Source organism: Gobio gobio (assembly GCF_949357685.1).
Source record: "Gobio gobio genome assembly, chromosome: 10".
Lineage (NCBI taxonomy): Eukaryota > Metazoa > Chordata > Actinopteri > Cypriniformes > Gobionidae > Gobio > Gobio gobio.
Genome location: NC_137116.1, coordinates 20,243,763 through 20,257,523, shown reverse-complemented (window position 1 = coordinate 20,257,523; position 13,761 = coordinate 20,243,763). Strand labels below are relative to the sequence as shown.

Genomic DNA, 13,761 nt, shown 5'->3' with positions numbered 1-13,761 from the left:
GCTTGGCAGCAAGCCAGCCGGGTACCCAGTTTGTTTCAGCGCGCGCGCGAATGAACACCACCTCACATGATATCGCGCAGGTCCTACTCTCAACATATCCACGTGAGTTTTAGAAAAAAAAAAGGCCTGTACTTTACACAAATTGAAAATGTATCTAAAAAAAATTGGGCTCGGAAATTTAATACCTCGTCAGATGACGTTTGCTACTTTTTACTACTTTTTAATGCCCTTAATTTTGGCTAATTTCATTTACTACCTTTTACTACCTTTTACAACCCCGCGGACACCCTGATGTAGTTAAATCTACTGTAGGGTACAACAGTAGCCTAATATATTCAGTCAATTTCTTCACGTTAAACCAAACTTTTATTTTGACGGGTTGCCTTTAAGTTGACCTTTGTGTGTTTGTGTTCATGTTATGACAGTTTTTTTTAAATGAGGGTTAGGTCCTCATTTAGAGACACGGCAGAGACTACAAAGACAGCGAGCGAATGTCACACGCACGTGCATGTGTGTGTGCGTGCACGCGCCCACAGAGACGCAGAACATGCAGGAGTAATATTTAAATAGTATTTTGCAGTTTAATATTCACAGACACTAGTATATATTCGGCTACAGTCTGGAGCCCCGCACTTAGATAAACATGGAAGCGACTGAACGCAGCTGTGGGTACCTTGGGAGTCGGTACTACCGGTACTACAGAAATGCTGGTCTCGTCATATTTAAAAAATTTCACTACCATGGTACCGAAGTCAAGTACTGGTACTTGTGACATCCCTACATTTACATGTTTACATTTACATTTGTTGATAAATAAAAATAATAACCTCACAGCCCATATGTCAAACTTGATTTGCGTTGGAGGGGGTGGGACACCTGTCTATATTAGCTGACACTGATTAGATGAAAAGTACGTCTTGGCAAGCTACCTCCAATCAGGCAATGAGCTTCTGGTAGCTCGCGAGCGACGTGTTGGAGACCCCTGGTCTAGACGTACATGCTCAAACAAGCTATGGGTGCATCTGATTACCTGAATCCTGGCTGGACTTGGACTCTGAGAGGCTGACAGCTGAAGCATCACGAGACTGGTCAATCATACCAATGTTCACCTTGTGTTTGTATGGATCCAGAGCTCCAAGCAGACCTAACACACGTATAGCCTAACAAAAGTGACAGAAGCACAACTTAACTTAAAAATGGAAATGGTTTTATATTCTAGGGTAACAAGTCCCACAAATTTTAAGTATGTAAGAAAAAAATATTATCTAACATAAATTTAACATAGATGACAAGTAGCAATTTTAAGCACATCAAATGTATATACACCAAGCGGTAACCTCCCGCAGTTTCTCTTGAAGCCAATACGGAACTGACATTTACTGCAATTCATCGACTGGCAGTTAGGGACAGGCTCCAGAAGGGAGCAGAATCTCATTGAGCCCCATGTTAAAATGCCCAACTTTACAGCAGATTAAAACATGTTTATAGCCTGGTACAAATTGTGGTTTTGGTCTATACGGCTAATTTTGCCCTTCATGACAACTGTGAGGGGGGTGAATTTTTTTATAACTCATTAGTTTACATTATATAAAGCCTTAAAGTTCAGGGAGTGGCCACTTCGAGTGACAGGTGGATAGCCATTTATCTGCTGTCTGTTAGTCATCGCGTCACTTCAGCTCCGCCCACGTCCCGCCTTTTTGCCCATTTTCTGTTATCCGGGAGTGACGCGCGATGACGCGCTGCCAAGATGGCAACGGCCATCTCGTCCATACTTTGCGCTTCAAAACTGCTCATCAGAATCCTATGGGTGACGTCACAGACACTACGTCCATATTTTTTTACAGTCTATGATATACTCTCTTGTATTAAACAATAATCAATTATCACACAACAATGTCATAATTAAAGATATGTTCTACTGATAACCAAATTATAGTAACATTTTAATGATTCACCAAAAAATATATTTTTGCATACATCCCTGTTAAAGCAGAAATTCCCCCATTAAAAAAAGTTTACAGTCTCATTCAATTTCTTTAATTTTTATACAAAATTTACAGTTTTATACAAGATATACATTCATCAAGCTAAAAAAATTCTCTATTTAAAAACATCCATTTATCAAAATCTACAAACCAATAGTTTAATTTATGCTAAATGTGTAACCCCATTATCCTTTTTTTATTTGTTTTTGTTTTATTTTATTTATTGTATAAGTTCTTCTTTTTTAAGGTTATTCAATAATCATTGCTAAAATAATAATAATAATAATAATAAATATAGCTGCAAGCAGCAATACCGGGGCCAAGCGCAAAGAAGAAGACAAGACATGCCAAAATGGCTGGCAGTGTCAGATCAACTGGAGCAATGAGCAATTAATCACGTTTTAAGATGATTTTAGGCAAAAGGCTGAAAAATGCATTGTAGTCTGACAGTGTCAGACCAACTGCAACAATGAACAATTATACAGTTTAAGAAGATTAGGCAAAATGGCTGAAATATCATATATAGAGTCACTGATAATATAAGTTAATGGTTTATCACTTTTGACCAATAGGTGGCGCAGTTACGAAATTGATATGGTGTGGTCAGAATAAGGGAACAATGACACATGCAAAGTTTGATACCAATATGTCAAAGCATTTCAGAGATACAGCCTCAAGAGTCATTTTTGCATCATGCCTCAAATTCGTCGCTGCGGTTTACAAAAACGGTTTCATCTATTGATGCAAAATCCCTAACTTTTTGTTGACACAGTCTGAAGATGATACGATTCGATTTTGGTGGAAATTGGACAACCGGTCTAGGATGAGTTTGAAAAAGTAGATTTTGATCAAATAAGAACATTGAGGACAGTATGTTTGACCAAATATGGCAAAATTAGTATCTATATTCTTGGCCTGAGCCAATAAATGTATTTTGACCCGTTTCATTAAACTAGGCTAATTTAATCAAAAGTTATTAGCATTTTTGTAAATTTTGTTATAACCTTTGACCACAAGGTGGCACTACCCCAAAACTTTTTGAGTACCTTCAAAGCATGGTGCGGAAGACCCATACCAAGTTTCGTAACGATAGACTAATGCGTTTGTAAAATATAGTATTTTAGCACATAATTCAAAATAGCCGAGAGCCAAAATGGCCGATATGGTAAAATTGAAAATCAGACAACTCTGAATACCGTCCTAAATCTAACGAGACAACTTTTATTATTTTTGGACAAACGGTTCAAAAGTTATAAGCAAAAATAGCCATTTTTTTGTATCTCCGGACCAGTTGGTGGCGCTGCGCCGAAACGCTGCAAGTTGCCTCAAGTCATGCTTGTGATGACATGTACCAAGTTTGGATTGAACACGATAAAGTGTTGCGGAGATATAGCCTTATGAGTGTTTTTGCAACCGCTACGTAAAATTTGTGTGCACGTTTATCAAAAACGATTTGACGAATCAACTTGATTTGCAAGATTTTTTGTCAGCATGGTCTGAAGATGATCTGGTTCAATTTTCGTGCAAATCGGACAAACCGTCTAGGACGAGTTCGCAAAAGTAGGTTTTTTGGAAAATTAAATATGGCGGGGAAATTATCATGACCGAAAATGACGTCATAGGGTGCAATTGAATCGGCATGAGCCAATTAATGTATTATGACCAGTGTCATTATACTAAGCTAATTAAATCAAAAGTTATTAGCATTTTTGTCAAGTTTGTTATAACTTTTGACCACAAGGTGGCACTGCCCCAAAACTTGTTGAGTACCTTCAGGGCATGGAGTGGAAGTCACATACCGAGTTTAGTAACAATACACTAATGCATTTGTAAAATATAGCATTTTAGCACATAATTCAAAATGGCCGACAGCCAAAATGGCCGATATGGTAAAATTGAATATCAGACAACTCGGCATGTCGTCCTGAATCTAACGAGACCACTTTTATGATTTTTGGACAAACGGTTCAAAAGTTATAAGCAAAAATAGCCATTTTTTGTATCTCCGGACCAGTAGGTGGCGCTGCGCCGAAACGCTGTATTTTGCCTCAAGTCATGCTTGTGATGACATGTACCAAGTTTGGTTTGAATACGATAAAGCATTGTGGAGATATAGCCTTAAGTGGGTTTTTGCAACCGCTACGTAAAATGTGTGTGCACGTTTATCAAAAACGATTTGACGAATCAACTTGATTTGCAAGATTTTTTGTCAGCATGGTCTGAAGATGATCTGGTTCAATTTTCGTGCAAATCGGATGAACCGTCTAGGACGAGTTCGTAAAAGTAGGTTTTTCGGAAAATTAAAAATGGCGGGAAAATTTTTATGACGGAAAATGACGTCATAGGGTGCAATCGAATCGTCTTGAGCCAAGGAATCAGAGGAAAAAAAGAAATTTGTTTCTAGCCCTTATGGTTCAAAAGTTATTAGCATAAACATGAGTCAAATTTTGGACTGATGGTGGCGCTAGAGGGATTGAGTTTGAGACTCCAAATTTGCTACGGTGACATTTCAGACTGTCCTCTATTAGTGTGCCAAATTTCACAACTTTTTACCATACGGTTCTATGGGCTGCCATAGACTTCGTGGCGGAAGAAGAAGAAGAAGAAGAAGAAGAAGATGAATAATAATAATAAGAACGGGAACGGTTTCAATAGGTGCCTTCGCACCTTCGGTGCTTGGCCCCTAATAATAATTTAAAAAACTAAACCTTGACCTGAGGTGGAATTTCTACATTGTACCCAAAATCATAAATGTGGCATTCAATAACAGGAATAGAAATCAATACCTCTCTCCTAATTCCCTGGTTCTGTTCTGTTTTCAGGAAGTTGAGTAGCACCTCCAGTAGAGATGGGTACTTCCTGTATGGCTCCACCACATACCCAGTACTGGCTACTTGTTGACCCAGAGTCCAAAGTGCCACCTGGTGGGAGAGCAGACAATAGAGTTATTGTGTATTGATACAATATAATGATGGTTTTAATAGGTTTTGTGTTTGGTCTTTAACATTTATAAATTCTGCGTCAATACATTAGCTTGAAGCTTCACTGTTCTTTTCCAGTATTTGTACAGTGTATTACGAATGTATCAGAAATTTATTTTGTTGAATATAAATGACAGTGGAAAACAGGTCACATTATTTTTTATTTATTTATGTTTTATTTCTCAATACATTAAACATCTTGAAGCTATTCTGCAACAATGAATCTGTTGAAGTTATGTTTTTTCTGAGAGAAAGAAAAAAGTAAAGCAGTTTTAAACAATTTCAGAACTGCATATCAAGTTAATACATATCATCAAAAGAATGAAAAATATCCAAATATTTTTAATAACATTGGTCAGCTCTATATGGCAATATTTAAAAAGCACTTAATCCGTGTGTCGAAATATGTCTACTTCCCTACTATATAGTAGCTGATTGCAAAGACTTTAAGCAAATGGGATCCATATAAATAAACAAACAATATAGTAGGTGAAAAGCAGTATGTGGAATGAGTAGTATGTCCGAATTCATAGTATTTATAAGACATTAAGGGGAAAAGTACCAGAATATCCTAACACTTCCATTGAGATTCTGAAGTGCGCATTCCAATAGACACTACTATCCCATGAGGGAACTGACGCTGTAGATCACATGAAAAAGCCACATGATGGATGTAATGCATCTGGATTTCATTCCACATTCATACTATATAGATAATAAGTTTTTTAAGCTTGAGAAGCATATTCTTCATCAAATGTAGTGCTCAGACAGTATGGGATTTCAGATGCTGCAAAAATTGTTTTGGGTTCACTGATATTGTAGTCATTTTGGACTTATACTGACAACATGCAACCTCATTCAAAAGCTTCCATCCAAAGCTGCTAATTTAATTTATGCGCCAAAAATTTGAATATCACATAAAACATTTGTGAATAAAGCATCGTTGCTGATATCGATGAAGCCACTGTGCCCCACCCCCCCACACCTAGAGTACGGAAGAAACACAATAAGCGCTATCATGTTGCATTCAGATGCCTGGTGTTTGGGAATCCAATCATGTGAGACACTTCTGGGAGGGAATTACTCGAAATCATTTTGATGACAGACTTTGGCTCAGGCATTTCAGAATGATCAAACCAACACTTGAAATGTTGTGCAATGAAATTAGTCCACTGGTTAAGGTATCCAATCACATCCACCATTGAGTTTTTTGTTGCATATCGAGGAATTTACCCGGTAAATGTATTTTATATTGTAGTTTATGCGTGTCATGTTATAAGAAGAACAATTATACACCTCTATTAAAGTTATATACAAGTTGTTTTTAATGCACATTTTTAGAATTCTTAGCGTTCCACCCAACGTTTTTTAAACGATATATCAAAATGCACATAAAAATTGTTGGATGAAAAAAGGTCATGTGATCATGTGAGTATGCATCATTTTAAACCTATTTAAATAAAAGTAATACACATTTCTTTCTTTTTTCCCCCAATTTTACAGAGTGCACTTTTAAGCTGTTTTATTGAGAAAATTGATCTAAAAAGACAAATAAAGCCCCAGACACAGCCCAAAGAAGGTAAAGTATTTAGTTACATGAGCTTCTGTGAACCTCAGGCAACCTAAAACATTTAAACTCTACAACAATCCTGATTGCTAAAGCAGAATCTCACAACGTCACACCAAGAATGAAAGCCTTGTGTAAAGTTTTGTAAATGCTAAGGACATCTGACCGCACCTCATAACAGGACTATAAAACCTTTCAGACTCAAAGCGTGCACTCTAGACTGCCTCCAAATATTATTGAGGTATGAGAGTACGTCAGAATGTTTCCATTGTTGTTATGGATAAGAGAAAGGAAAGTGCCTTTAATTACCCATATTGCTTTGCAAAGGATAAAATTTGTACAGCATAAGCTTACCCCCAAATTAATGAGTTCAATTTGGGGATTAGTGCATTATGGGTAATTACAGGCACTTTCCTTCCCCTTCTCAAATACACTCTGATCAACCTAACATTTTAAATTTTATGTTTTGGGAGTTCATTTTTAGTCCATCTCTGCAAAACGGACTTCAGGATGGACTAAAATGAACTCCCAAAACGTACTGCCAGATTCTGGAAGATGAATTCTTCAAACAGTGGTACTAGAGGATGTGGTGCTGGTCCTTCAAGAGTCATTCTCAACCTATAAAACCTATAAAGCCTATAAAAAAGCAGGCTTCATGTATTTTACAACACTTCAGCTTGTGATTCTTATCTAGTGGGGGTCATTTTTTAGGATTCTTTACCTAACTGAAGTCTCTGAGATCCTGACACCTTGCACTTCTGGAGACTCCAGGTAGGTTGCAGCTCTGGAAAATGGTGGCGCTGGAGACTAAAGGGTTCCTGATGGTTTCACACTTAATTCTTCACCTTAATTCTTAATTCTTTTGCGGTTAATAGGTGTCTTTTCTCCGCCACATGTTTTTGTCTAACCCTGCTGACCCAACGAGCATTTCACTGTCCAATGGTCATGCCTTAACCGCAATGTCTAGTATTGCATTAGTATTGCATCCTTCTCATGGGCATTTAATACTTTTTTACTTTTCAGTCTGAGTTAAATCTCTTTTTTGGCTCAATTTATCTGTAAAAGAAAACATGCCTAATAATTCTGCACACCTGAATATAAGGTGTTTTTAATTTCCAGCCTTCATGAACAATTATATATCACTTATACATTATTAAATACTAAATCAATAGTAGTTATTAGGATTACTGTGGTTTGGAATTGGTCAAATGTGCCTGGAAAAAAAAATATGATCAGAAAATCAACGTGCCTAATAATTCTGCACTCCCTGTATGTATATATATATATGTGTGTATATATATATATATATATATATATATATATATATATATATATATATATATATATATATATATATTAGTGCTGTCAAACGATTAAAATATTTAATCGCGATTAATCGCATTAATGTCATAGTTAACTCACAATTAATCACAATTAATCGCACATTTTTATTTATTCTAAATGTCCCTTGATTTCTTTTGTCCCATTATTTTTTCTTATTTTAATGCTCGTATCAACATAGAAAAGTGGATCGGCTTGCTTTGTTCAAATGTTTGTTTTATTGAAAACAACATTGGCATACTTTAGTGTTCGATTTCACACCAACATTCTCACTTGGAGCAAATAATCTCACACAATGTAACACTGCCCATCAATAAAAGGGTGAAACAAATACTTTGTTGCACAAACAGCCCCTTCAACAGCCCTTTCTAAGGGATCAAAACAGGGTGATACAAAATAAAATTACAAAGTGCACATGCAAGGTAAACTAGGACTCCGCCTATAGTGCAGTTAAACCAGGGGTCGCCAACTAGTGAACTCCGGTCCGAATCCGGACCGCGAGATGCGTCCATCCGGACCGCGAAGCCTTTTGACATAATGAAACAGTTAACGTTGCAATGCTCACTGTTACTACGTTCAGACCCAGACGCGCGGTCATCCGGTCAAGCATGCAGTGAAGAAGAGACTGATGGTGCGCTCACACCGGACGCGAATGACGCGACATGCACACCGCTTAATCCGCGCCGCAGAATGTCTATTTGCGTCTTTGCATTGACTTAAATCACTCGCGCAAAACGCTTCATTCGCGTCTGGTGTGTAGGCTACGCACCATCAGAGCAGAAAGCAGCGCTCAAGACAAGCACTTTTAGTTGAAGACCCCTGAGTTAAACCATGGCTTAATACATTTCTCATTTCGGCGTCTCACGCTTGCCATCCACGTCTACTCTTTTAATGGCCCAAACGAGTGCGGGCAGCCGCAGCGTGCCTGATGTTTTGTTTCCGGTCTAGCTACATCCGGAGTGGTGTTGTAGTTTTTCTAACGTTACTAGTTGTTGCAACAGCATGTGAAAAAACTACAAAGTTTGTTAGACCAAAAAGAACGTTAATCTCGCGATAAAAAAATTGACGCCGTTAAAATAGGTTTGCGTTAACGCCGTTAATAACGCGTTTAACTGACAGCACTAATATATATATATATATAGACCTTCATTTTAAAACATTTTTTTTTGTTTTTTCAAAAACCATGCATAAACATTTTTCTCTCAAAAATACAAGCATGTACATACATGTTGCTCACATATTATGGTAGCCCAGTTTGTGCTGAATACAGTGTAATTACACTTTTGCCATTAATGTGTTTATAAGCAACTGAAAAAACACAAATGTCAGAGCATGTCAAAACTTCTAAAGGGCCCCAAAACAGCTCAGACTCCTAGGGGTTAACTGTCCAACTAACAATCTGTGTGCCAACATCATGTGTGGCAAAGCTTCATGACCCACTGGACAGCACTGAGAATGTGCTTTTACATTGTAGCAAAGCGCAGACCAGTAACATTTTAAGTGTAAATACACAGCAGTTGCCAGTGTTACCGGTTTTCAAGCGCAACACCAATTACATCACTTTCCCACCGCAGCACTGACCCCATCGTTGTTTTTTAATAAATTTTTTTATAGTAATACAATCATTCAATAGGGCTCGGGCGCTGCGTTGCATTCTGGGACGTGGCGGCCATGTTGATGGCCTCGCGAATGTAAACATACAGCAAATCGAACGAGGAGAAGCGGAGTTGGGAGAAAGAAAAACTATGTTAAAATCCCGAAAAGGATGTGGAATTTACCGGGATACGTTAAATAGGGAAGCCAGGGACCGGTATATGGACAAAATTGGAACTATTAACGGTTTGGATTTATATGAAATTTGCAGTTCACAAATGGATGGGTTCAGGAGCTGCAGACCATGAAGCCTATGTAACGTTAACCTTTTACCTTGAAGCATTCTGCACCGTTCTGTGTTCTCGGGTTGCACTACTTGCAAATAAACACTGAAAAATATCTGATTGTGTGACACTTCTTGCTCTTGCACATTATACGGTTATTGCGATTGTGTGACACTTCTTGCTTTTGCACATTATATTGATTTAAGTATATTTATTTTGAAGATTGTGGGTATGGATGCAACAGACACTTATGGCTGTATTTAATGCACATTTATTTTATTTCAACGCTAGGGCTCATGTTTGTCAGAGCACAACATACATACACAATCTTATAGAGGAATGTCATGTCTTCGTCCTTGCTTGGCAACACCATGTGAATCGGTACTTTATCTGACAAAATAGTGTACTTGTTGCGGACGTTTACAAATCACCCTTTCCACGTGAATTCGGAGGTGGGCATTTTTTCTTGTGCTCCCCACATCTCTTGCATCCAGCTGACAGCGTTCTTTTGTGAAAGCAGGGATCTTTACCTCGGCACACATAAGTCCCACACTGTCCTTTATGTCAAAGCCGCGATCAGCCAACACCATATCCCCAGGTAACAGTTTGTCTTACAGCCGCGATCCAAATCGAATCCAAATCGAACTTTTTCCCATGGCGATTATGTGATCTAGTGTTACACCCCACAATGCAGCAACGGTTTACCATGGTTTCCAATAATAACGCCAAATTAAGACACACGACTGAGAGGGAGCACGTCTATAAACAGTGCGCAGTAGTCCGAGTAGCAGCAAATGAGGCCATCAACATGGCCGCCACGCAAAGTCATGACGTCATACGCCCGAGCCCTATTAGAGAACATACACTACAATTAAAAATGCAACGTGTCTGCTTAATAAAGCGTGCTACTGATACGGGAACCAACCAGCTCTCCGGCGCCACCTGGTGTCCCGGAGTTAAAATTACATCCTGTTATGGCGAAATTGTGCCCCCTAGCGCACCGGGGTGATATAACATTCTGAAAATAATGATTTATTTTAGGATTGGTCATTTTTTATTTTTTCAGCGTCTGTCTGTAGGCGTGTCATCAAACAAGCACATACGACTCACAACCGTTTCCATTCATAACAGGATTTTTTGCTCCCCAGGTTCGAATATTGAAAGTGACGCTTTCGATGTCATCGTTGCGTGTTGATACTGATCTTTTTTCTATTCTTTTATAAATTATAAAAAACTTATTTTAGACCAGAACCCCGGACCATGCGGGGAGCCTTTGAGAAAGGCTAGAAAAACAGATCGTTCCACCTCACTGGCCGGTCCTGAGAGAAAAACAATTTGTTTTACCCCAGCGATCAGTCCTGAGACCAGTCCTGAGAGGAAAACTCTTTGTCCGACGCCACCGAACAGTCCTGCGACGAGTCTTGACAGTCTATTTCTTTATGGTAAGACTATCTACATTATTTTTATTTAAACTCAAATTGAGTCATACCATTAAGATTTTGTGATATATTTCTATACACAGCAGGGTCGGGTAGTAGCCCCGAAGACGAGACTAGATGGAATACGCCTCAACGCATCGCTTGGGAACAGGATTCTTGGACAAGCACAAACGCGGGTCAAACACCGAATACCATCGTGAATTGGTACTCATGTTTCATCATCTTATTCTCGACATCATAGATGGAACCGCGGAGTAAATTTAATATAGATGTAATCCATTAAACTTTATGGTTGTTTTTTACTTTTTACTTTTACCTATCATGTATTGATTTTTATATTCCCTCTATGCTTTGATTTTTTTTTTATACTCTATGATTTTGTAATGTTTCATGTAAACTTTCTACATATATCAAATCAAATCACTTTATTGTCACACAGCCATGTACACAAGTGCAACAGCAGGTGAAATTCTTGGTGCAGTTCCGAGCAACATAGTAGTCACGACATGACATGTACAACATTTAGAGCAGCATCAGATTACACTGATGCGCCCACAATTACTCACAGCAAACTCTACAATAAACAATAAATAATTTACACAATGTGAGTGTGGTTCTCACAGCTTTAACCAATATACACATACTTACAATATACATATACTTTAAACAATATACTTTAAACAATATACACACTAAAACATACATTAAACAATATACATTACGCTATAATAATAATATACAATGTACAGTATACATTATTATTCACAGTAGAGATCCAATGTACAATAGGTGCTATATGATAAATAATAAATTATAATAAATGTGTATATAATGTGTGTGTATCTACAGTGGGTTGTGCTGAGTGATATTCTGTCCAGTGTGTTATGGTCCTGATGGATCAAGAGTTCAGGAGTCTAATTGCTTGTGGGAAGAAATCATATACTCTATGATTTTGTGATATTTCATGTTTTGGTCTGAAATCTAGAATGGACGGGTCAAAAAGCTTTTGCGCAGACGGCACAGAACTGTCACCGGACGAGATTGAAATGCTAAGTATGCTGCCGGACGAGCTTTTAATGCTTCCGGATTCTTTAGAACAGTATTTGTTTAATCTAGAATCTTCACAACCCCCTGCTAATTTGGATCTTTTTGAATTAGCTGTAAATCCAGATATTAATTTGTACGATCGTGTGCTAAGCGTAGACAACAATCCTTTTGTACAATACGGCGGTGTTTTAAATAATCAACTACCAGCATGTACCGATACTGATCCTGATTGTGACAACACAGACCGCCCTGTCGGTGACGATACTTCACAACCATCGACCGGCAAAACCACACCCGCATCAGGTAATGCTGACGCTTTACGCGAGACTGACCCTACCACACAGACTCGATTAAGCCGTACGGACATTGAGACACTGACTCGAGAAGGCGGGTTCGTTAACTGATATCACGTTTTACCACGACCTCGGTTCATCTCAACGACCGATTGTTTGCGTTACTGTAAATCGAGCTATTGCTTCGAAATGCATGAAAAAAAACCAGCCTCCCGGTCAGGAATACCCCTCCTGTGCCATTATAAAATACTGTAAACTTTGCGACAGACGTTACGACGTTAAAGCGGGTGGCAAGAAAACAAAACACATATGCGCCCCGGACAAATGTGTCCATTGCCGAGAACGTCTGGTGGACGAGGGGATCGCACCAATGCTTCATACGACCCCTAGAGCCTAAGGATATTATGTGAGAAATACATTTTCTACGATTTTGAAACGCGTTACAAAAACGGTAGGCACGTGGTTTTGTTTGCGCAACCACATTCAAAGGGAAGAAATTTACGACAAAGGATACCGACTGCATCGCTAAGCTAATCAACCGCTTCAGACAACCCCTATATAATGGCTACTGCTTCATAGCTCATTACACCTCCAGATTTGACGCCTTTCGAATTCTCGACAATTTTTTATCATAATGCTGTAAAATAATTTTCATGTACGACGAATCGTTTGCCCAGCGATATATCAATAGTTACTAATTTTTTCCAACAAAAAGTTCTACAACTATGATAACATGTCGGATAAAGACAGCGAAAAGTTTGATGCGTGGTACAGCACGGTTGAGGGCAAGTGGTTTGACTTCTGGAAAGAACTGTACGCGTACGGCGTTAACGATGTTGCCTTATTACGCGAAGGCTGCATGAAATACTGTGAGGCCTTCATAGAATGCACCAAACTTGACCCTTTTGGGTTCACGACGCTCGCCGGCTGTTCGTTGGGGGTCTTCAAAACACATTATCTCGACAGAAACACGCTTGCTCTCACGCATAAAGCGTACATCCATCAGAATAAGTTCTACTCAAGCGGTTCGATCGAATGGCTCGAGTATGTAAAAAAGACTTGTTACGTGGATGTTCACCACGGCGTAAACCACAGCGAAGTATCGATCGGTAAGTACTTTTTATACGGCTACTACGAGCAGGACGGCGTGAGACACGGCTTAGAATACGCAGGGTTCCACGGACACTGTAGTCGCTTTGAACCATATCAGACGCACCCCTTGTTGGGAGTA

The 13,761-nt window shown here is 38.7% G+C and overlaps 1 protein-coding gene across 1 annotated transcript in view; it reads right to left on the bottom strand.

Annotated features, from left to right (window-relative positions):
- Positions 1 to 13,761, bottom strand: part of mtor (mechanistic target of rapamycin kinase) — a 479,149-nt gene that overhangs the window by 289,095 nt on the left and 176,293 nt on the right. The window contains exons 17-18 of the mRNA XM_079827620.1: positions 4,772 to 4,906; positions 1,031 to 1,160 (exon numbers count right to left, since the gene is read on the bottom strand). Of these exons, the coding sequence (XP_079683746.1) occupies positions 1,031 to 1,160; positions 4,772 to 4,906 (265 nt within the window). The remainder of the gene's footprint in view (positions 1 to 1,030; positions 1,161 to 4,771; positions 4,907 to 13,761) is intronic.